The 24,824-nt window shown below is 51.2% G+C and overlaps 1 protein-coding gene across 1 annotated transcript; it reads left to right on the top strand.

The window, feature by feature from the left end:
* The first annotated feature begins 6,890 nt into the window (after positions 1 to 6,890).
* ZSCAN2 (zinc finger and SCAN domain containing 2) lies at positions 6,891 to 24,768 on the top strand. Its single transcript, XM_040969139.1, has 3 exons — positions 6,891 to 6,945; positions 10,907 to 11,404; positions 22,354 to 24,768. Exons 2-3 carry the CDS (start codon positions 10,993 to 10,995, stop codon positions 23,718 to 23,720), a joined length of 1,779 nt encoding a protein of 592 aa, XP_040825073.1. The 5' UTR covers positions 6,891 to 6,945; positions 10,907 to 10,992; the 3' UTR covers positions 23,721 to 24,768.
* The last annotated feature ends 56 nt before the right edge of the window (positions 24,769 to 24,824 follow it).

The raw sequence follows: 24,824 nt of genomic DNA, 5'->3' as shown, positions 1-24,824 counted from the left end.
AAAGAGCAATGACAGAGATAGCAGCAGCTGGGACACCCAAGTCGTTCTGTTGTCTGCAGCAGGTCACACACACACAACCACACACACCACCCCACTCCCTTAAATCCCACAAACCTCAGGGAAAAGGCAGCTCCAACAGTGAGGTAAATGCCTGATTCAAGACCAGAGCTGGTTTTAGATTCATGTATTTTTTGGAAATGTTTTAAAATGTGTTCGTTTACCGGAAAGGCAGAGAGAGAAAGAGGCAGCTTCAATCCACTGGTTCACTACGCAAATGTCCAAGCCAGGAAGGTAATCCAGGTCTCCCCAGTGAATGGTCATCACTGCTACCTCCCAGAGTCCGCCTTAACAAGAAGCTGGAGTCAGAAAAGGGTGCCCAAGGACTCCCAGGAGAGAGGGATACAGGTATCTTAAGTTATGTGAATGCTGTTGTTTTGGAAACATTTTTAGATGGCTCCTGATTGTTGTGGTTTGGCTTGACTCCACTAAGCAGCCAACAAAGAATGCAAGGAAGGAAACATTCGCAGTGCTAATGTTGTTCCCCTGGAGTGCTGAGAGCCATAAAATCCATGATCTTTGGGAAAAAAAAAAAAAGTTTTCAAAAAGTCAACATCACATGATCCCTTTGCTTTTGTTTAAGACAAAACAATTTTTTTTTTTTTTTTAAGATTTATTGGGTCTGGAGCCATGGCTCAGTGGCTAAATCCTCGCCATTCAAGCACTGGGATCCCATAAGAGCTCCAGTTCCTGCCCTGGCTGCTCCACTTCCCATCCAGCTCTCTGCCTGTGGCCTGGGAAAGCTGTAGAGGATGGCCCAAGGCCTTGGGACCCTGCACCCGCAGGGAAGACCTGGAAGAGGCTCCGTGCTCCTGGCTTCAGATTGCCTCATCTCCAGCCATTGTAGCCACTTGGCAAATGAACTAGCAGTTGGAAAAATTTTCTCCCTGTGTCTGCTTCTCTCTGTAAAACTGCCTTTCCAATACAAATAATTTTTTTAAAAAATAAAGAGTTATTGGGCCTGGCGGCGTGGCCTAACAGCCAAAGTCCTCGCCTTGAACGTGCCAGGATCCCATATGGGCACCGGTTCTAATCCCGGCAGTTCCACTTCCCAGCCAGTTCCCTGCTTGTGGCCTGGGAAAGCATTCGAGAATGGCCCAAAGCTTTGGGACTCTGACCCGTGTGGGATACCCGGAAGAAGTTCCTGGATCCTGGCTTCGGATCCGCATAGCACCAGCCATTGCGCCCACCATCAGATGGAAGATATTCCAGTCTGTCTCTCCTCCTCTCTGTATATCTAACTTTCCAATAAATAAATCTTTAAAAATAAATAAATAAAATAAAATAAAATAAAATAAAGAGTTATTGATATGAAAGGCAAAATTACAGAGAGAGAGAGAGAGAGAAATCCATTTGCTGGTACACTCCCCAAATGGCCCCAACAGCCAGGATGGAGTGAAGTTGACACCAGGAGCCTGGAACTCCATCCTGGTCTCCCACATGGGGGACTGGCGCCTGGGACCCAGTCACTTGAGCCTTCACCTGCTTCTTCCTAGGGTGAGATTAGCAGGCAGCTGGCCTCAGGAGTGGAGTAGAGACAAATCCCTGTAATACAGAATCCAGGCAGCACCAAAAGCCCACCTCCTAAATGTTTCTCTCCTTCACAGTTTTTCACAAAATGTATGTATACGGTTTACAGCTTGCCCTTTCCCACCCATCTAAAGATCTTTCTGTTAATAACATAGTTCTGGAAAGCAACCTCATCTTTTCAAGCAGCTGAATAAAATTCTGAGGCTTAGGTGTTCACATATACATATATGATTTTTTTTTACCCAGCCTTCTACCCATAAATATCCAGATTAATTCTATTTCTTGTTTTAAATGGTGTACACTGAATACTCTTGTGCCTATCTCAGCATACTTTTACAATCCCATCTATATGATATATCCCTAGCAATAGGATTGCCTGGCCACCCTCCCAATGTCTGCAGCACTTAGTGCAGCCAGCAACAGCATAAACGGAAACACTGCCCAGTCAGTATGACCTGACATGATCATGCCTTAACATTTCGTCTGCACCAGATATTCTAGGAGAAATACGATGCTAGTTTTTGATTTTCAAAATTATTAATGGGTCTAAGTTTTTTGTCTCTCTCTTGCCTTCTTTTCTTTTTCAAAATATTTATTTGAAAGGAAGAATTACAGAGATGGAGGATAGGGAAACACACACACACACACACACAATCTTCCAGCTGTTGGTTACACTCCCCAAATGGCCACAACAGCCAGGGCAGGTACAGGCTGAAACCAGGAGACAGCAACTCTATCGAAATCTCCCAGAGCACAGCCAGGGTCCCCAAGTTTTCAGGCAATCATCTGTTGCCTTCCCAGATGCATCAGCAGGGGACTGGCTCAGAAGCAGAGCAGCCAGGATTTGAACTTTGGGCATTGCTGGCAGTGGCTTAACCTGCTGTGCCACAATGCCAGCTCTGGTCATTACCCACTCACCTCGTTAGTGATTATATGCTGCAATTTTTTTTTTTAAATTTTTCTTATGTTCAGATTTGCCTCTATTTTTCTTCATGACTTCTGGCTACACTAGTGTTATGGTAGTAAAAGTTTCAAGTTGCTCATATACGCCTGTGTCTCTCGGTGTGTATGTGTGTGTCTGTGTGAAGTACATAAAAAATGCAGCAGTAGAACCCACGCACCGTCTTGGAAACCAAAAAATTCCCCAAGGATTTCTCAACAACCCCAGGCCATATGCTTCCATACATCTCACAGTTAGCGCCTTTGGTACTTTAAATAGCAGTGGGCTAGGAGGGTTTAACAAGCCAGTTAAGGAACTAGCCTTGAAGTCACTTTTGCTTGCCAAAAGCACTGCTTTACTGAAGGTTGCAAGCGTTTTCCTCATCTGCACCCAGCAGTCAGAAAATCACTTACAGACTCATTTTCTTCCTATGAATCAAACACTCAAGGGCCTATACACAAGGTCTTCAGAAAATTCATGAAGAAAAGAGTATCATGAAAGACCCACGCATGGGTTTCAAAATAAGCTGCCCTTTCTTGTCTGTTATTTTTCACGACATAGTTTTATGGGCATGAGTGTTCATCCTGCCCAACCCATCCATCTCCTCATTTTCCCTCCTATCATTTGTCCCCATTAAGCTTCCTTTTGCATTGCATTTTCCACCAGTTATTTTGAAGTCTCTTGGTATTGCGCATGCGTGTGCGTGTGTGTGTGTGTGTGTGTGTGTGTGTGTGTGTGTCTATGCAAATTGCTCATTTTATTTCTTCCTATCTTAGTCATCTTTACCTGTAACACCTGGAGGGGCACTGGAGCTTGTGGCAATGGATCCCACACTGTGTCCCAAGCTGCGCTGGGGTGCCACTCTCACCTCTGTGTCCTTGCTGAGAGCACCCTACTTTGAGGCAGCCTCCAGGTCAGGCTGGACAGCCAGGGCACCCGAGGTGTTCCCACAAATGTGCCTGAACAGAGCAGTTCAGAGCGGGGTGTGGGGACAGGCTGATGCGTGGGATCCTCTCCCTCTGCTGGGGATGAAGGGGCTGGAACAGGCCCGGGCTGCCCAGTCACACAGGTCAAGTCAAGGAGAAGCCAGCAGCCCCCATGGGGCAGCACAAGCTCAGGAGGCTCGCAATGCCAGCGCCTCCTTCTGTCACTATCACACCTGATGCAAAACATCAACATTCAAAACAACCAATTCTACTCTAGCTCTTCCCTCGACCAGGTCATGCTGAGGCTTGATTTCACAACTGCTCAGTGACCTGTCCTTCATACTCCTGTTTCGAAACATGGTCCTGTGTCTCCTCTCTCACCACAGCTCTGCGATCAGCGCCCGCTCCCTCAGTCCTTTCCCCTGAGTAGGTCAGCCCTACACTTCCCCACAGCACTGCTCACTTCCACGGCCTCGCCCCATCACACTGCATGGCCCTGGCTCGCAGCACCACACAGAGGACACCTGAGCACAACCAGAGCGCCTTGCTCTGGAGGAAGTGGGTGGAGTTCGGCAACAACAATAGGAGCTGCAGCTGAATCCTGCAGCCCCTGGGCCTGAGGCTCAAGCCACATCTGCTTAGGAGCCCTTGGCCTTGATTGTGACCAGGTGTTATAGAAAGCAGGTAAATGGGAGATGGGGGTAAGAAAGCAGGTAAGCAGCTGAGCAGATGGAAGATTCTTTCTCAAATAAAAATAAACTATCAAAAAATAAGACAACTAGTGTCCCAAGTAGTTCCTGCTTGTCCAGCTTGTCCTAAGGTGCCTTTAGCCCCTGGAGCTGGGAGGGTGACCCTGGGCAGGGGTACTGAGGGAAGAGCTCAGAGCCAGCTCCAATCACCTTTCTTTTTTAAAGATTTATTTTTATTATTTTTTCATTGGAAAGGCGGATATACAGAGAGGAGAGACAGAGAGGAAGATCTTCCGTCCGATGATTCACTCCCCAAGTGAGCGCAACGGGCCGATGCTATGCCGATCCGAAGCCAGGAGCCTCTTCCGGGTCTCCCACGCGGGTGCAGGTTCCCAAAGTCCTCGACTGCTTTCCCAGGCCACAAGCAGGGAGCTGGAAGGGAAGCGGGGCTGCCGGGATTAGAACCGGCGCCCATATGGGATCCCGGGCGTGCAAGGCGAGGACCTTTAACCACTTGCGCCACCGCGCCGGGCCCTCCAATCACCTTTCAAATTGTGCCCCAGGTGTGAGCAGGCGGGAAGGCAGAGCCCTGCAGTGCACACACTGGCCTCACTGCCTGAGAGGTTCCTCCAGTGGTTCCTGGGCACACACTTATGCTTCCCTGGCTCTTGGACATGAGTTTCCTGGTAATGTTTCCCTGAGTCCTTTTGGCCCAAGTCAACCAGGGCAGGTTTATGGGAAAGGACAGTGGATGGAGCCACCCTGAACTTGGCTGTCTCCAGCCTTGCCTCCCTGTCCCAGGCTGGTCTTGGAGAGCAGACATGCATGTATCAGCGTCCTTCTCAGTAGAATCGCTATGCCACAAAATGGTCTTCAGTGTGACTTGCTCTCTGCTTAATGTTGGCATGGTTCAGGGCGAGCTTCCCAGAGAAGTGTGCACACGGGCACAGCTTGTGCGGGCAGTTGGAGTCAAGGTTGACTTGGGATTGAGGGAGAGGTGGGAGGACTCTCGGGCTATTGCAGACTACATCCCACTCTGTCTTGCACCCATTTCCCTGTTGTGAAAATATCTATTCCTGCAGAGGACATACAACTAGAGAAACAAACATTTGATAACCCATGGACCTGCCCCATGCCACCATCACCTCTGCCTCTTCAGATGTTGGCCCCGCACCAGGTGGTGGACCTATGCGGGCACTGAATGTGCACTTCTCAGGGCTGCCTGAAGGGGGCGCGGTCAGCCTGTGTTCTGTTGGGCTGAAAAACTTCCTATTCCACCATCTGATAGCCAAGCCTGACACCAGTTTGCTCCTTTGTGCTAAACTTAAAGAGGTGTATTAGCAAATAACAGGTGAATTTCAAGTAATCTTCAGCCTGGTAGACAGAACTTTCTGACACAAAACTCAGAGGCCATAACAAGATGTGTACATTTTACCACATAAAAATGTCATGCAATGCCAGGGCATCCCATATGGGCACTGGTTTATGTCCCAGCTGCTCCATTTCTGATGCAGCTCCCTGCTAATGTGCCTGGGAAAGCAGTGGAGGTTGACCCAAGTCCTTGGGCCTCCACACCCATGTGGGAGGTTCAGAAGAAGCTCCTGGCTCCTGGTTTTGGATCAGTTCAACTCGAGCCATTGAAGCCATTTAGAGAGTAAGCTAGGGATGGAAGATCTTTCTCTGTTTCTCCTCTCTTTACCTCTGCCTTTTCTAATAAAAATAAAATAAATATTAGGAGGGAGGGCAAGGGAAGTCCCAGGACCTACGGAACGGTATCATAAAAGAATAATAAAAAGTAAAATTAAAAACTAAAATAAATATTAACAAACAAAAACGAAGAAAGGGAGCTGGAATCTTGATGTAGTGGGCGAAACTGCCACCTGCTATGTTGGCATCCCAAATGAACACTGGTTTAAGTTCTATCATAGACCACAGAGGCTGCCTTTCCTTCATCCTTCACAGAGGTCCCTTTCCATGGGGTTTAACAACAAACGTCTCGGGTGTTTTCATGACGTCCACTATGCTACTCTAGAAACCCCTCTACAATGCCTGCCACCTCCTGCTCCACGGCTGCAGCCCCATACACGGCAACACTATGGATACAACAGGTGTGCGTCGAGGGTGGTGGTCACAGGGCATGCTGCAGCGAGGAGGGCAGGACGGAGACCCAGGAGGAGGGAAACCATGCGCAAAAACAAAGGCGCCGTGCGAGGCCGCGTGCACACATGCCCCTACAAAGCCGCGGGCGGGCCCCAGGAGGACCGCTCCGTTTGTTCGCCGATAACGGCCAACTCTGGTCTCTCAGAGATGCTGAAAATATGCACCTGTCATCCAGTTTGCAGCCCACAAGGACTTTCAAGTCTGCCCGCCCAATCTTCGCCTTTTTATATATAGACGATACACGGAGGGCTTGGAGGAGTGCAAAGACCTGTCTCCCGCTCCGAAGAGACCGAAGGCCTGACCTGCAGCCAACGGAGTCTCCTGCCCACGCGCAGTGCCCGCAGGCTACCAAGTGCAATCTGGGCTCGCCGCACCGCTTTCGGATGGACTACACTTCCCACAATGCTACGGGCTCGGCCTCCCTCCCGCCGCCAGGCTTGGCACTGTCTTCACCAATAGAAAGGCAGAATTTCCAGGGGCTTTTGGATATAGCCAATAAGCAGGGTGGTGGGCGGGCCTACCCCGTACATTGTTCTCGGTGCCCCACGGGCTAGAGCTGAGGTGAATGCGGAGGGGCCGGACCGAGCCCGGGGGCGCTTCTGCGCGCGAGCGGCGGTGTGCGCGGACTCGGGTCGCGGGAGAGGTGAGCCGGGAGGCCGGGCCTGGAGCTCCGCGGGCCCCGGGAGCAGGCTGAGGCGAGGGGGTCCCGGTCGGGGCCAGCCGTGCTGGGGGAGGGGTGCCGTGCCCCCGACGCCCCCTCTGAGGCGCCCGGACGGACTGAGGGAAGCCACCGTGCCCGCGCTTCTCCTGGCAGGGAGCTAGCTCCTTGCAGGGCTTGAACTGGGAAAGAGGGGGCTTCGACGACGTCCTGTGCAGCCTGTCGGATCCCAGATGGGGAAACTGAGGCGGGGAGGGGGCGGGCCCCCCAGATCCGGATGGAGGATCAGCTAACCCCAATGCCTTCCAGGCGTTGAGAGCTTTGACTTGTCATTAGCTTTTTGTTGCTTTTTTTTTTTTTTAGGCTTTTCCTAGTTTTTTTTTTTTTTTAATCTATTGTTTCCTTGTCAGGAGTACTAACAAATCATTCATGATAAACAGCATCGTCAATCTGATTTTAAAAGTATTTAAAAATATGTTCAGCGAAGTGAGCTGATGGAGCCCTGGTATGCAGGCCCTGCTTGAGTCATTGCCAAATCCCACACCCCAGAACCCTCCCAGGGACCCCTTTCCTCCCAGGCAATATTCTACCCGTCCAGAAAGCAGCTGTTGGGTTTGCACACTTTTTAACTACGTTTTATTCTGTGCTTGTGTGGTAATTTTTTTTTTAAGATTTATTTTTATTATTTTTTTTTATTGGAAAGGCAGATATACAGAGAGGAGAGACAGAGAGGAAGATCTTCTGTCCGATGATTCACTCCCCAAGTGGGCGCAACGGCCGATACTATGCCGATCCGAAGCCAGGAGCCTCTTCCGGGTCTCCCATGCGGGTGCAGGGTCCCAAAGCTTTGGGCTGTCCTCGACTGCCTTCCCAGGCCACAGGCAGGGAGCTGGAAGGGAAGCGGGGCTGCCGGGATTAGAACCAGCGCCCATATGGGATCCCGGGTGTGCAAGGCGAGGACCTTAACCACTTGCGCCACCACGCCGGGCCCGGTAATTATTTTTTTAAAAAAGGATTTATGTGTGGGGCCTGCCGTCGTACCCTAGTAACCAAAGTCCTCATCTTTCATGTGCTGGGATCCCATAAGGGCGCCGCTTCTAAGCTTCTAATCAGGGCTGCTCCACTTCCCATCACCTGCCTTCTTGTGCGGAGGGAAAGCAGTCAAGAACCGCCCTAAGCCTTGGGACCCTGCCCTCACATGGGAAACCCAGAGGAAGCTTCTGGCTCCTGTCTTCAGATTGACTCAGCTCTGGCCATTGTGACCACTTAAGGAGTGAACCAGCAGATCTTTCTCTCTTTCTCTCTATAAATCTGATTTTCCAATAAAAATAAATAAATCTTTAAAATGTTTACTTATTTATGGCAGAGTGAAAGGACAAAGAAAAAGAGGTCTTCTGCCTGCTGGCTCACTCCCCAGATGGCTGCCACAGGTGGTGCTGGGCCTGGAACATGGAACTCCAGCTGGGTGTCCCACACAGGTGTTGACGCCCAAGCACTTGGGCCAGTCTCCACTCTTTCCCCAGGCCCATCAGCAGGGAGGGCGATTGGAAGTGGGGCAGCCAGGACTTGAACTGGATCTCCTATGGGATGTGTGGGCTATAGGCAGCACCCTAACCTGCTGCAGCACCAGGATATTTACCCCTAGCTGTTACTTATTAGCCATTCTTTTGTTGCAGATATTTTTTTTTTAGATTTATTTTTATTATTTTTATTTATTGGAAAGGCAGATATACAGAGAGGAGAGACAGAGAGGAAGATCTTCCATCCGATGATTCACTCTCCAAGTGAGCGCAACAGCCGATACTATGCCGATCCGAAGCCAGGAGCCTCTTCTGGGTCTCCCACGCGGGTGCATGGTCCCAAAGCTTTGGGCCATCCTCGACTGCCTTCCCAGGCCACAGGCAGGGAGCTGGAAGGGAAGCTGGGCTGCCGGGATTAGAACCGGCGCCCATATGGGATCCCGGGCGTGCAAGGCGAGGACCTTAACCACTGCGCCACCGTGCCGGGCCCGTTGCAGATATTTTTAAACTTTTATTTTTGTTTTGTTGTAAAAGGGGAGAGAGAAAGAAAAATCAAATTTCGGTCTGCTGGCTCACACAGCCTGAATTGCTCAAGTGGCCATGCTGGGAAAGCGGGAAGCCAAGGGCTCCCTCTGGATCTCCGCTATGCGTGGCAGGGAAGTAAGCACTTGTGCCATAACTGCTGCCTCCCAGGGTGCATGGTAGCAGGAAGCTAGATCCAAAACAGAGCCAGGACACGGACCTGGGCTGTGCTGTGGGAAGCAGGTGCCCCAGCAGCATCTTAACCACTGTGCAGATTCCACGTAAGAAGTGACTTGGAGATGGCTTAGAGCATGTGGGAAAAGGGGTAGGTGTCGGGTGGAGGGTGCTTAGGCGCCGGGAGTCCTGCTGCTCTGCCATCTGCCAGCTTTCTGCTGGGGTACCCTGGGAGGTGGCTGGTGACACATCAGTAATTGGGCCCCTGCCACCCAGGAGGGACACTTAGGTGTGGTGCATGGCTCTTGGCTTTTGCATGGCCCAGCCTTGGCTGTTGGGGATGTTTTGGGGAATGAACTGATGAAAGATCTCTCACATTCTGTTTTGAAGTAAATCAAAATAAGTGTTTTTTAAAGGTATATAGGAAGGGCCTGGCACGGTGGCCTAAGTGCTAAAGTCCTCACCTTGCTCAGACTTGGATCCCGTATTGGTATTGGTTCTAATCCCGATGGCCCCACTTCCCATCCAGCTCCCTGCTTGTGGCCTGGGAAAGCAGTCCAGGACGGCCCAGGGCCTTGGGCCCCTGCACGCATGTGGGAGACCCAGAAGAGCTCCTGGTTCCTGGCTTTGGATTGGCACAGTACTGGCCATTGCAGTCACTTGGGGAGTGAATCATCGGATGGAAGATCTTCCTGACTCTCTTTCTCTCTGTATATCTGACTTTGTGATAAAAAATAAAATAAATCTTTAAAAAAAAAGGCAGATTTTACAGAGAAAGGAGATTACACACACACACACACACACACACACACACACACACACACACACACACACTCTTCCATCCACTGGTTCACTCCCCAAATAGCTGCAATAGCCAGAGCTGAGCTTATCCAAAGCCAGGAGTTCCCTCTGGGTCTCCAACATGGGTGCAGGGTCCCAAGGCTTTAGGCCATCCTCCACCGCTTTCCTGGCCATTAGCAGGAGCTGGATGAGAAGTGGAAAAGCTGGGACTTGCTACAGGTGGAGGGTTAGCCTACTACACACCTGTCATTGACATTTATGGAGCAACCACCAGGTGCTAAGAGCGGTACAAGGAGCTTTCCATCAGCTCATTAATCCTCACCAGCTCCCTAAAGAGGACACTGAGTTATCCTTGTTTCTCAGACAAGGAAATGAAGATCAGAAAGGATTAGCTTGATATGCCACTGTGCCAACCCTATGTCCTGGTCTTTTTATTGGCTTCATATATCTATCCTTTCTTTTTTTCTTTCATTCTCTCTATTTTTACTTGGAAGGCATAGTGACACAGAGAGATCTTCCATCTGTTGATTCACTCTATAAATGGCTACAGTAGCTAGAGCTGGGCCAGGAGGGAACCAAGATCCAGAAACTGCATTTGGGTTTCCCATGTGGGTGGGTGGCAGGGGCTCAAGTACTTGAGCCATCCTTCTCCACGTTTCCAGGTGCACTAGCAGGGAGCTGGGTTGGAAGTAGAGTAGCCAGGGCACCAGTTGGCACTCACAGTGCCTGTGCCATCACGGTGCTGTCTTTTTATGCTTGTGGTCCTGCTCAGCTTTTCCTTCAATGGCTGCTTTTTTGTTTTCAGGAATATGCTGTTATGCCATAAAGAGGGATGGGAAACTTCTCTTCGGTTTGATTGTAAGGTTGACTTGGTGACCGGAGCTGAGCTGCTGTTAAGTGCTTTGGTTCTCTGTCTTGTTTCCCAGCAGGTCGGCCCTTGGGATTTGAGGAAAGTAGCGTCTTCTCAGAGGGCCTGGCTGGAGAAGACAAGGGGCGAGTCTTGAAGCCCACGTGGATGATGGCTGCTGAAGTGCCAAGCATGAGCGCTCCCCTGAGCTCCTCAGTCCAGGTGCCTTTGGAGGAAGATGAACAAGAGGAGGAGGAGGCCACCCCTGGGCTCCTAGAGGATGACTCCTGGGTGCAGGAAGCCGTGCTGCAGGAGGACGGCCCTGAGTCGGAGCCCTTTGCCCGGTGTGGCGGCAGGGGCAGCCCGCAGGAGGAGATGGCGCCTGGGGCAGCACGGGGAGCCCTGGGCCGCCTCCGGGAGCTCTGTCGGCGCTGGCTGAGGCCAGAGACGCACACCAAGGAGCAGATGCTAACTGTGCTGCCAAGGGAAATCCAGGCCTGGCTACAAGAGCATCGGCCGGAAAGCAGCGAGGAGGCGGTGGCCTTGGTGGAAGACTTGACCCAGAGTCTTCGGGACAGAGGTGAGAAGGGAGAGTGCCCACCGGGGTGCGGGAGTATGCTAGGTGAGGAAGATGAGGTGGGGGCTAGCACTCTGCCTGTTCACAGGCAGCCAGCAAGTTCCTTGCCCTGTCGTGCCCTGTGTTGTGTGGTGGTGGCTGAAAATTCCTGTCCAGGTGGGACACAGAGCATGTTTGCAGAATGAGTACAGTGGATTTTTTTTTTTGCTCAAGTGTTTATTTGCCATGAGTGGGAAGCTGATGGAGACTGTGGGAAGAGAAGCTGAAGATACCTTATAAAGCAGCCCTCAGCCTCTGCACTTGCCCGTCAATAAGCATCCAGATAGCCCAGCAGTCTGGCACTGTGGCCCAGGGAGTGAGACTGCTGCTTGAATGCTGCATTCCCCAGCAGGATGATAGTTGGAGGCCCAGCTGCTGCACTCCAAATCCAGCTGCTTTTTAAATGGCCCTAGAAAGCAGGGGAGGACGGTCCATGCGTTTGAGGGAGACCCAGTAGAGTTCCTGGCTCCTGGCTTTGGCCTGCCCCAGCTCCAGTTGTTGTGGGAATTTGATATGTAAATCAGTAGATGGAAGCTCTCTTTTTTTTTTCTCTCTCTCTCTCTGTCACTCTGCCTTTCAGATTAAAAACAACTCCAGGATTTTAAACACCTGAATTTTTTTTTTCAAAGTGATAACAAAACCAAGACAAATGGCCAAATAGCTAATAATCAGGAAGCACTCCCTGTGGGATAAAGGCATCCCAGAGCATACCGGGCTCTTAAAGGTCCCAACCTGAGCTCTTGGCGGTGGAGGCTGTGTGGGTCTCCTGGGTGGGTTGCCACTGACTCCTCTGTCTCCACCTTGGTCTTCATTGTAAACTGGGCCCCCTGGATTATCGGATAATTATTTGGAGTCCCCCTGTGTGCCAGGACTACATGAGGGCCACCATTGTAAACTGGACCCCCTAGATTGTCAGATAACTCATTTGGGGTCCACCTGTTTGTAGGACTACTTGAGAGAGACAGGATGAGACCTGCAGGTGAGAGCGGGGCATGCGGAGTGGGGAGGAAAGGTGTGGGCCTGGCAGGCTCGGTGGAGGACGTGAAGCCTGCCTGGAGTTTGCAGAGTGAAGTTGACTTGGAAAGGCCCAGATTGGGGCAGAATCTCTGTGCCTCCTGGGAGGAACTGTGTGGCCCAAAAGCCGGGCGGGAAGGGAGACCAGCTTCAGGTGGCCATGGGAGGGCTGGCAGCTGGAGAGGAAAGTGTACCATGAGGAAGTGGTGGGAAGTAGAGTAAGGAGGGAGAGACTGAACTTGTTGGTTTTTGAACGAGGTCCCTGGGGGCATGGGAGGAAGCTGATTCTGCCAACAGGATGTGAGTTTGATTCCAGGAGTTTGGTGGGGGAAGCGACTGGAGGGCACACGGTGACCGGGATCAGGCTGAGCAGGGACAACAGGCATCAAGCAAATGGGACACATGAGCAGGAGCTCAAACTGGCAGTGGCTAGCATGCACCCAGCTGTTTCTGGAGGCCAGACCAAGTGCCTGGTATGCCTAGTGGCACCCCGTGGGGGAAAGATGGAGTTTATCTTTGCTAGAGAAGTGATGAGATTCCTGCAAATTCAGAGGCACCGTTCAGACTGCTGTGTGTGTGAGGACAAGACGTGGCAACTGATCGTAAACCTCTCATCACATGGATGCCGCTGTGGTGGCCTTCCTAACTGGGTATTGCAAGGGAATGGTTATTGGCGAGAAAGACAATGAGGGTCTGTGTTATCTGGCCTGGAAGGGTTAGGAGGCCAGATGTGGAGAGGCAGGGCAGGGAAGGAGAGGTGACGGAGCAGAGTCTGTGGCCATTGCCTGGGACAGAGAAGTGTCAGGAACACTAAGAATCCCGGAAGGTGGATTGGATAGGTGTTTTACACACAGGAAGCGGAAGCTGGATGTGGAGCTGGGATTCACGCTCAGGCTTGTTGGCTTCTGTGAGTATTTGGGAGCTCCTATCATTTGAAGCGAATTTTATTCGTCCTACTTAAAGAAAAAAAAATAAACTAGCAACCTCACATCCTGTTTCGTGATGAATGCAACAGATGTGTAGAAAACGTGAGGATCTTCAGTCAGATACTGTGGTTGGGGCTGGGGGTTGCAGTCCTAGAGCAGCTGATGTCAGCAGCATCCATGGTGGCCCGCACTGAGGGCTTTGTGTTTCCTGTCTGCACTGGAAGCTGAGATGAGTGGGTTTGGGATTCTGACTTCTGCCCCTACCCCCTCTTTTAACACTAAAAAAAAATTCCTTGAGAAGCAGAGAGAGAGAAAGACAGCTCCCGTCCCCTGGCTCCCTTCCCACCCTCCTGCCACAGTCAGTTGCTGGACCAGCCTGAAGCCAGGCACTGGGAACTCCATCCTGGTTCACGGGGTGGCAGGGCTTGAGCCATCACCTGCTGCCTCCCAGGAGGATGTGTGTTGGTAGGAGGTGGTCTTCATTTAGCCAGTGCTGCCCCCTCCCTCATGATGGCCCTCCCTCAGAGGGTCGGCCAACCCTCTGTCCTGTGGGTCCAGCCCAGGCCAGCGTGAGACATTTCAAGGTCTGGTTAGATGGTGAAGGTTTGACATTTGGCCACAGGCACCTTTGAGTGCCCATATTTAAAGTGAGTGAAGAGTTGAAATGGCAGAGCTCATCTCTGTTGTGTCTCCCATACCCTAGCAGTCCTCAGGTCTCAGTGCTGCACCCCTTAATCTGCCACCAGCACCCCCCATCTCCTCCCCTTCCTGGGCACTCTTTGTTGCTGCCACAGTGATATGCCTGAGAATCTTGACAGTTCCCCTGTACCCACAGATCTGCTGTCGCCCTGTTCTGTTTGGCACTCCTGGCCCAACACTCCCACTGCACCCCAAACTGCCTCTCCGATGCCCCTGCTGAGGCCCCTGTTGCATTAAGAGCAGACCTTTCTGGTCCCTGCATGTAACCTGTGTTGGGCATTTTGTGCCTGAGTTATAGCGTTGGAATGGCCTTGCTCATCTCTGGATAAAATACTTTCCTGATACTATGCTTAGCCAGCCCTCCGCGGGAAGCCGCTTCTCCCTGTGCCCAGCTGTATCGTGCTGGGAAACACCTCTGTCACCTTTTTCTGTTTTTTTTTTTTGTTGTTGTTGTTGTTGTTGTTGTTTGCTTTGTTTTTTTTAAGATTTATTTATTTTTATTTTTATTTTTATCAGAAAGGCAGATATACAGAGAGGAGGAGAGACAGACACAAAGATCTTCCATCCCAAAGTGGCCACAATAGCCAAAGCTGCGCCTGTCCGAAGCCAGGAGCCAGGAGCATCTTCCAGATCTCCCATGCAGGTGCAGGGTTCCAGGGCTTTGGGCCATCCTTGACTGCTTTCCCAGGCCACAAGCAGGGAGCTGGATGGAAAATGGGGCTGCCAGGATTAGAACTAGTGCCTACATGTGGTCCCAGTGCATGCAACGGGAGAACTTTAGCTACTAGGCTACCATGCCAGGCCCTCTTTTTAAATTTTTATTTGAAAAGCAAATTTTAGAGAGAGGAGAGCTTGAGAGATCTTCCATCCATGGGTTCATTCCCAAATGTTCGCAGTGGTTGGAGCTGAGCCAATCAGAAGCCAGGAGCTTCCTCCAGGTCTCCTGTACAGGTACAGGGGCCCAAGGACTTGGGCCATACTCTACTACTTGGAGTAGCCAGGACTTGATCAGGTGCCCATATTGAATGCAGGCACTGGCAGACAGAGGATTAGCTTGCTAAGTCACCACATGGTTGCCCCTTTTTAGGCAGCAGAGTTCAGTGGACATTGTCCCCAGCCCCTCAGATTCAGCCAGGTTTCCCCAGGCTCACCAGAACAGCACTCCTCCAGGGAGACTGCCAGTTGGCATGGGCAAGAGCTGAGTGTGGGCAAAATCAGGACCAGAGGCATTCAGTACCTTAGAGCTGTGACTCTGGCCAGTGCTGACAACGCAGTGTGATCACAGGCAGGCTTTAGAAGATTTGAATCAGATACACACTACCACATCAGTGTAAGACATCGGTATATTTCCTCATAAATGAGTCCAAAGATACCCCAAATTGACACCAGTTTTTGTCACACTCATTCTGAGAAGGTTTCTAGTGTGAAGAAGGAAGAGGCCGACAGCCTGCAAAGACCCTTTGAGCAGCCACAGTAGCCCACTGGGCACTCGCGTCCAGAGCCATGTCCCAGGAAGGAAAACACAGGATATGTTGGTTTAGACTCAGCCATGATGGTGTCTTTTGCCTACCTGCCAGGAAGGGGAGGGGCAGTCAAAGGACTGTGCAGTGGCTGGTGTTAGGACAGGGCTCCAGGCATTTTGAAGGTGGGGTCCTGCTTTCTAAGTCAAACATAGACCTGCTCCACAGCTTATGCAAGAGGAGACTGAGGAATGGTACAGATCTATGCAGGGGACCTGGATCAGAAGGAGGAGAAGGGGCCTTCATGATTCTGAGTGGGAAAGGTCATCATATACCCACTAGACCGAAAGGTGAGAGGGATAAACAGGCAGTTTAGAAATAGACATACAGGGCCCAGAGCTGGCTAAGGTCCTCACCTTGGTGTGCTGGGATCCCATATGGGTGCTGGTTCTAATCCCGGCAGCCCTACTTCCCATCCAGCTCCCTGCTTGTGGCCTGGGAAAGCAGTCAAGGATGGCCCAAAGCCTTGGGACCCTGCACCCGTGTGGGAGACCCAGAAGAAGCTCCTGGCTCTTGGCTTCGGATCGGTGCAGCACTGGCCATGGCGATCACTTGAGGAGTGAATCATTGGATGGAAGATCTTTGTCTCTGTCTCTCCTCCTCCCTGTATATCTGCCTTTCCAATAAAAATAAAATAAATAAATCTTAAACAAAACTCTAAAAATAATAAAGACATACAGAGAGGTCCTGGCCCCAGGGTTCAGGCTGGCCAGCTTAGGCTTCTGTGGGCATTCAGGGAGTGAATCTGCACTGAAGATTTCTCTAAGAAATCTCTGAGAAATTTTTTTTAATACAATTAATTTTCTCTGTGTATATTTCCTCTAATTCTACCTTTAATAATTTTTTTAATAATGAAGTTAAGATTACTAAGTATTCATCCACAGTCATTTTGTGCTAGAGTCTTCTTCCTCTCATGTTTGATTGAGGTTGAAATTCACTTCCTATGGGCCTGGCATGGTAGCCTAATGGCTAACGTCCTTGCCTTGAACCCTCTGGGATCCCATATAGGCGCTAGTTCTAATCCCAGTGGCCCCACTTCCCATCCAGCTCCCTGCTTGTGGCCTGGGAAAAGCATTTGAGGATGGCCCAGAAACTTGGGACCCTGCACCCATGTGGGAGACTTGGAAGAAGTTCCTGGCTCCTGGCTTCGGATTGGTGCAGCACTGGCCATTGCAGTCACTTGGGGAGTGAATGATAGGACGGAGGATCTTCCTCTTTGTCTCTCCTCCTCTCTGTATATCTGACTTTGCAATAAAAATAAATAAATCTTTATTAAAAAAAAAAAAAGAAAGAAATTCACTTGCTAGTAGTTTGTCCATGGAGAGCTCATGAGAACAGTAAGTAGTTCATGAATCTGTGTGTGCTCAAGGCTGTTTGCCTTTGCATTTTACACTTGAAGGACAGCTTTACAGAACACAAAGCCTGCGACCCGAATTTTCTTGCCCGTTTTGTAGCTACTGCTGTCCTGACTGCAGGTGTTGGGTATTGCTGGACAGAAATTCAGAGGCCTTTTAAAAGTAGTTTGTGCCTCTGCACGGGGCCGACTTGCCTGACAACTGACTGTTCTGAGTTGGGTTTTCCTTGGCATGTGGTAACATTTCTGCAGATTTTATCTGAAGCATTTGTTCAGTTCCTTTGAGTTTTCCATGTTGGAAAGCTCTGGTTACAGAGTGGTTCTCCTTTTACTTCACTTCTGTTTCTGCCATTCTCTATCATCTTTTTAACCTTGTTTCCAGCTCGTGTAATTGCTGTTCTCACTTTTCTCCTTTCTGTTCTTTCCCAGGTGCGGGCCTGGGATCCTCTGTGGGCCTTCCTACGCTGGCTCCATTTCCTATAATGCTCATGTCCCCAACTGCTCCCAGTCCTGCCAGCTTGTGTTTTGTCTCTTCCTCTTCTCCCACCACCTCTCCCTCCAGTTCTGCCCCGTGACTTTTCCTTTAGGCAAGTGCCTCCTCATGGCCCTGCTGTTGTGGAGGGTGGTGTGCAAGTCATAGCTGTGTGCAAGCACAGGCTCTCCCCTTCCCTGGCCACATGGCTCTGCTGTGCCATCCTGCCCATCCCCTCACCTTCTGGGAGCCAAAGAGGCCAGTCCTGCTGAGCCACTTCCCAAGCGCATTTTGTGCTGGTGGGAGTTGGGGTGAGAACACTGTCCATGTTGGTGTCTCCTCTACCGTTCTCAGACAGCCTTTCTCCCCAGTCTCTGCTGCTTTGTGAAAATTAAGCATGTATTTTGGTGTCTGCAAATTGCATCTTGCTTTCTTAAGATTCATTTATTTTTATTGGAGAGGCAGATTCACAGAGTGAAGGAGAGACAAAGATCTTCCAACTGCTAGTTCATTCCCTACATGACCACAATAGCCAGAACTGAGCCAATCCAAAGCCAGGAGCCAGGAGCTTCTTCCATGTCTCCCATCTAGGTGCAGGGTCTCAAGGACCTGAGTCATCCTCACTGCTTTCCCAGTCTATAAACAAAGCTGGATGAGAAGTGGAGCAGTCAGGACTTGAAGTGGCGCCTGTATGGGATGCAGACACTGGCAGGCAGAGGATTAGCCTGTTGAGCCACCATGCCAGCCCTGTGGTTTGTTCTGTATTTAAACTTTATTTCTTTTCATTTACTAGGAAGGCAGAGTGACGGATCTTCCCTCTCCTAATTCAAATGCCCACAACAGCATGTATCCGGGTCAGACCAAGGCCAGGAGCCTGAAATGCCACTGGGTCTCCTGCATGGGTATTTGAGCCATCACTTGCTGCTTGCATTAGCTGGAAGTTGGCATGGAAGCAGAGGCAGGATGCAGTCCTAGGCCTTCTCACGTGGGAGGTGGTGCCCCAGGTGGTGGCATAACCAGTCACAGTGCCCTTTACTGCTTTCACTGTTGCCTCTGAGTTTATACAGAACCTTACTGGCTCTAACTGTGAAACAGCAAAAAGCCTTATTAGTTGATGTCATCTATTCAGAAGACAGTAGTTACTAAAGACATCCCCCACCAAATGCTTTTGATCATGTTAGCTTGCCAAAAATACATTGGGACCTTGACCCAGACACCCTAAGGAAGAAGTGCAGAGCTCTGTGCTCAGGACCTGCAGGGACAGCCGTCTTAGGAGCCAGAGAGCTGAATTCCTGGCTCTGGCCAGGTGGGGAGTACGCAGTGCCCTCCTCCCTGTCGTCCAGGGTGTGGGCCGAAAGGACACCTGCAGCAGGTGTGTGCATACGCACGAGATATTGTGATCCTGTACTGACTAGAAGGCAGGCTCTGCTTGATAGAGGCATGTCAGATTTTGCCATTTTCATTACTTTCTAGAAATTAGGGGTGGTGATGGGTGAGCAGCTGACCTGAGACAGCATCAGAGTTCACCAGGGCTTTATCAGGCTGTGATGCATACATGCGTTTCTCTACTCTCCACAGAATTCAAAATGTGTGTGTCTAAATATATATATATAGATACTTTCCAGCAAGATAGCACATGACAATGATAGTAAACGTAGTGAGAGGAAGAACCTGAAATCAGAATATACAGAATGCATGCTGTGAAAGCATTCGGTGTTCTTCCACTGAGCTTTTGGCTATGAGCTCCCCAGGAGGCATGGTGACAGGTGCTTACCGCATGAAGTGGACACAAACTGGTCACTCAAGAGTGGTGGCATTCAATACAAGAGGGAAGTTCTTCAGGCTCATCAAGAGGACATTGTGTGGGGTAAACAGTATAGTGAATGACTTCCTGACAGTCTCACATTCCAAGACCATTAATTCTTGTGACGCTTCCTTGGGTCTGTGTCCATGTCAGCCAGGGCTGTTGACCCAGCATGCAGTACAGGAAACAGTTATGCTGGGGGACAGGGTCCAGAACCATGTGCTCAGACGCACAGCCTTCCTCCCACAGCTTCCCCAGGGGTCTCTCGTCTAAGGAGACTTCCTGGAGCAGTTCCTCCTTGGTGTTTTTTTTAAAAAACATATATTTTGTCTTTTTTTTCTTCTTCTGAAAGAGAACGAGCAGAACGGTGTTAGAAGAGTTGCCTGCAATAGCCAGGGAAGGGCCTGGCTGAAGCCAGGGGTGAACGTTCATTTGGGTTTTCCACGGGGGTAGCAGGGACTCAAGCAGTTGAGCCACCACTTCCAAGGGTGGTGGTAAGAGTTAGCTGAAGCAGAGGAGCAGGGACTCGAACCAGGCACTCTGTTATGGAGTGCAGGCATCACAGGGTGGCTTAACCTCCATCACACACTGGCCCCTGGTTTTTCCTTATTTTCATTCTGTTGATAAGGCAGAGAAAGAAAGAGATAGAAGGAGAGAGAGAGTGTGTGTATACTATCTTCCATCTGCTGGTTTAGTCCCCCAAAACGCCTGAAACAGCCAGGGCTGGGTCAGGCCAAAGCCCTGAGGGCAGTAGAGACACAGGCTCTTAGCCATCATATGCTCCCTCCTAGGGTGCGCTTGAGCAGGAGACTGGATTGGAAACGGAGGAGCTGGGACTTGAGCCAGGTGGTACTGCAGTCATGGAAGTAGTGGCAACTTTTCCACACACCAAACACCTGCTCAATCATTTTTACCCAGATACTTGCTAGGTATTCCAAAAGGGGAGTTTGACAAGTTCTTGCAAACTAGAAAGTCTTACTACCAATTTAAAAATTCCATTTGGAGTGGGTGTTGTGGTGCAATAGGTCAAATTTCACTTGAAACACCCACATCCCAGATCAGAGTGTTAGTTCAAGTTCCAGGTGCTTCATGACCAGCCAGGCCTCTCCCTCCGTGCTTGAGAAAGCAGCCAAAGACAGCCCAAGTGCTTGTGCCCCTGTTGGCCCCATACAGCAGACCTAAATGGCATCCCTGGCTCCTGGCTTCAGCCTGAGCCAACCCAGGCTGTGGTGGACTGGGGAGTGAACCAGGGGATGGAAGATTCTTCCCATCTCTTTCTGTTATTTTGCCTTTCAAATTAAGAATATAAATTTTAGGACACGGCATGGTACCCTAGAGTTTAAAGTCCTCGCCTTTCACATGCCAGGATCCCAAATTGGCACTGGTTCTAATCCTAGTGGCTCTGCTTCCCATCCAGCGGCCTACAGTGTAGGACAGCCCAAAACCTTGGGACCCTGCACCCACGTGGGAGACCCAGAAGAGGCTCCAGGCTCCTAGCTTTGGACTGGTGCAGTTCCAGCTGTTGCTATCGCTTGGGGAGTGTGTCGTCGGTTGGAAGATCTTCCTCTCTTTCTCTTCTCCTCTGTATATCTGACTTTCCAATAAAAAATAAATAAAATCTTTTTAAAAATAGAATATAAATTTTAAAGAAGCTATAAAGTTGGGCCCCGGCACGGTGGCCTAGTGGTTATAAGTCCTCATCTTGAATGTGCCAGGATCCCATATAGGCGCCAATTCTAATCCTGGCAGGCCCTGCTTCCCATCCAGCTCCCTGCTTGTGGCCTGGGAAAGCATTTGAGGATGGCCCAAAGCCTTGGGACCCTGCACCCATGTGGGAAACTTGGAAGAGCTCCAGGCTCCCGGCTTTGGATCTGCACAGTACCAGCTGTTGCGGTCACTTGGGGACTGAATCATCAGATGGAAGAGCTTCCTCCCTGTCTCTGCTTCTCTCAGTGTATCTGACTTTGCAATAAAAATAAATCTTAAAAAAAAAAAAGAAGCTATAAAGTTCATGTCAATTGACACTCAGACAAATTAGAGGGCTCCTTTAAGTCCCCACCTCTTTCCTTTCCTTTGAGGAGCCTGTTTGCAAGGGCTGTCATCTCGTCCTGTGTTAAAGGCCAAATACTCAGTTGGAGAAGCACTCGACATTTTTTTAAAGATTTATTTATTTTTACTGGAAAATTAGATTTACAGAGTGAAAGAGAGACAAAGATCTGCAGGGTCTCAAGGCTTTGAGGGTCCCCATCCTTTTCTTTCCCAGGCCACAGGCAGGGAGCTGGATGGGAAGCGGAGCTGCCAGGACACAAACTGGCATCCATATGGGATCCTGGCTCACGTGAGGACTTTAGCCACTAGGCTACTGCGCACTGTGCCCTTAGACATGTTTTAATGCAACAGGTCACTATGTAAGTTCCTTTGAAAGGAGACTGAGCTTTAGAGAAACTTTCTCTGGTCCCAGTGTAAAACAAAACAAAATATGCAGTCGTTCATCAGATTGATTTATTGCTTTATGTAATCTTTACTTATGCGTTTGAAAAGCATGCAGACTCAGCTCTCCCCCTCACTGGTTCACTCCCCCGTGCTTTCAGAAGCAGCCAGGTGGAAGTCATCATCTTAGAACACCGTCCAGGTCTCCTTAGCTGCTGCAGCCATCAGCTACTGCTGCCTGGGTCTGCACTAGCAGCATAGCTGAGTGCAAAAGCCAGGCATCCACCAGGCACGTGGGCACCCAGCCCACTGTGCCAAACACTGCCCCAGTCGTCGGGTTGAGCATCTCATGAGAATCGGACACCACGGCCAGGGCAGAGGTCACTGTGTACTTGTTATTGGCCTTTCATTGGGATTTTCAAATTCCCTTCTGACCTTGCTTCCCAGAGGAGAAACAGCGAGAGACACAGGGAACATTTAGGACTTTTGAATCTGGCTGATGGACACGGAGTGGTGGTGGTAGGGGTAGTCAATGATGGAAGTTGGTTGGGAGGAAATAACCCCTCCACCCCAGCGCCCAGACCCTCCTAGCCTCTTCATTTATGAGTTTAACCTGCCAAAGTTTCCCTTAGGTTTCCTTTCTCTTGTCCTGACAGGGAGGTGAGTCAGGGCTGTGTGTTTTTCGTTGTCGCAGATTTTGAGACGCAGAGTGAAAACGGGGAGAACTTGAATCCAGGCACCTATGAGGATGCAGAGGTGCCCGACGCGGAGAGCCACTGCGAGAGGGGCTGTGGCTCCCGGGGTCCCCGGGGAGGTGGCCCTCGTGGGGACGCCAGCCAGCTCATAGGCCTTCAGGGCACCTACCTGGGCGAGAAACCGTATGAGTGCCCCCAGTGCGGGAAAAGCTTCAGCCGGAAGTCCCACCTGGTCACCCACGAGCGTACCCACACGGGTGAGAAGTACTATAAGTGCGACGAGTGTGGGAAGAGCTTTAGCGACGGCTCCAACTTCAGCCGGCACCAAACCACCCACACCGGGGAGAAGCCCTACAAGTGCAGGGACTGCGGGAAGAGCTTCAGCCGCAGCGCCAACCTCATCACCCACCAGAGGATCCACACGGGCGAGAAGCCCTTTCAGTGTGCCGAATGCGGCAAGAGCTTCAGCAGGAGCCCCAACCTCATCGCCCACCAGCGCACGCACACCGGGGAGAAGCCCTATTCCTGCCCCGAGTGCGGCAAGAGCTTCGGCAACCGATCCAGCCTCAGCACGCACCAGGGCATCCATACGGGTGAGAAGCCCTATGCGTGCAAAGAGTGCGGCGAGAGCTTCAGCTACAACTCCAACCTGATCCGGCACCAGAGGATACACACGGGCGAGAAGCCCTACGCGTGCCCCGAGTGCGGGCAGAGGTTCAGCCAGAGCTCGGCTCTCATCACGCACCGGCGCACGCACACCGGTGAGAAGCCCTACCAGTGCGGCGAGTGCGGCAAGAGCTTCAGCCGCAGCTCCAACCTGGCCACGCACCGCCGAACGCACCTGGTGGAGAAGCCCTACAAGTGCGGCGCTTGCGGCAAGAGCTTCAGCCAGAGCTCGAGCCTCCTTGCGCACCAGGGCGTACACACCGGCGAGAAGCCCTACGAATGCCGGGCGTGCGGCGAGAGCTTCAGCTGGAGCTCCAACCTGGTCAAGCACCAGCGCGTGCACACTGGCGAGCGGCCGCACAAGTGCGGAGAGTGCGGCAAGGGCTTCAGCCAGCGCTCACAGCTTGTGGTGCACCAGCGTGTGCACACCGGCGAGCGGCCCTACCAGTGCGTCCTGTGCGGCAAGAGCTTCAGCCGCGGCTCCATCCTCGTCATGCACCAGAGGGCACACCTGGGGGACAAGCCCTATCGGTGCCCCGAGTGCGGCAAGGGATTCAGCTGGAACTCGGTCCTCATCATCCACCAGCGAATCCACACGGGCGAGAAGCCCTACAAATGCCCCGAGTGTGGCAAGGGCTTCAGCAACAGCTCCAACTTCATCACCCACCAGCGGACTCACATGAAGGAGAAACCGTACTGAGGGCAAGAAGGGAGAGGCAGGGCCCTTCTTCCTCGGCCTTCCCCGGGGTCTCCTGTTGCCACGGTCAGCACCTGCTCTGTTTGCTGGGGCGCTGGCACCGTGCTGGTCAGCCCAATCTCAGCCATGTTCAGGAAAAGAGTACAGGAGCCAGATGTCGGAAAAGCTGCATCTTTTGTTACGTTCCACGGCTGGAGTGGTCCTTTCCTCCAGTTCTCCCGTGCCTCAGTTTCCTCTTTGGTGTGGGGGGGGAATGTTTGTGTGGGATGGAAGATGGTATGGCCCACTGTGTGGGCTGCATCTTCAGAGAATACCAGAACTATTTGTGTGGTTCTGGTTGTTTTGTCAGCACTGAGCTGGGCTCTGGTACCTTCACCCTAAGCTGCCAGCATTCTGTGGCCCCTTGCCCATGGCAGATCCTGCTTTCCTGCCCATGGAGCCTTGGGCTTTGGTATCAGGCCATGATGGAGGAGTTTCTGCAGTTTTGAGTCCAGTGCATGGAGGTCAGCTGTCCAGAGCACAGAAACGTAAGTGGCCTGCATCTGGGGCCAGTCAGGGGTCAAGGACCTACCAGGAAGGGCTGCACTGAGGCAATCACAGGCCTACCTTTGTAGGTCGGCTGCCAGAGGAACATCCTTGCCCCTGGGGCTCATGTGTGCAAGTATGAGAACCCCAACCACCTGCTGGGGTGGGTGGTCTCTTCCAGGGACTGGATAGTCCAGTTCCCAGCAAATGTGTATCCCCTAGGCACTTGGGACCTCCCTGCTGTTTTTACATTGTATATGCAGACTTAGAATTGGGTAGCTTCTGTTTGCCAAGACAGGACTTCTGAAGAAGTGCCGATTTTGACAATGTCAGAGCATCTGGAGCCATCTGGGCTTGAAGCAGGAGTTTGTCCTGCGATGTCACCACCGACCTTGGGAGGCTGCCAGGGCTTTGTCCTGAGCCTTGAGGGGTTTGTTAAGGAGAGGGCAGGTCAGGTGTTTCTGGGAAGTGGGACGTTGTCGCCTCCTGTGTGGAGAATGGGCCAGGATTCTTACGGGATGAAGACTCAGTGCTGCCCAATAAAGTAGAGTCTCATTCTCTTCCTGAGTCGGTCTGTTTTTT

This window comes from Ochotona curzoniae, unplaced genomic scaffold (assembly GCF_017591425.1).
Source record: "Ochotona curzoniae isolate NIBS_2020 unplaced genomic scaffold, NIBS_Ocur_1.0 scaffold_4701, whole genome shotgun sequence".
Classification (NCBI taxonomy): Eukaryota; Metazoa; Chordata; class Mammalia; order Lagomorpha; family Ochotonidae; genus Ochotona; species Ochotona curzoniae.
Note: the sequence above shows the minus strand (reverse complement) of the source record. Positions and strands in the feature narration are given on the sequence as shown.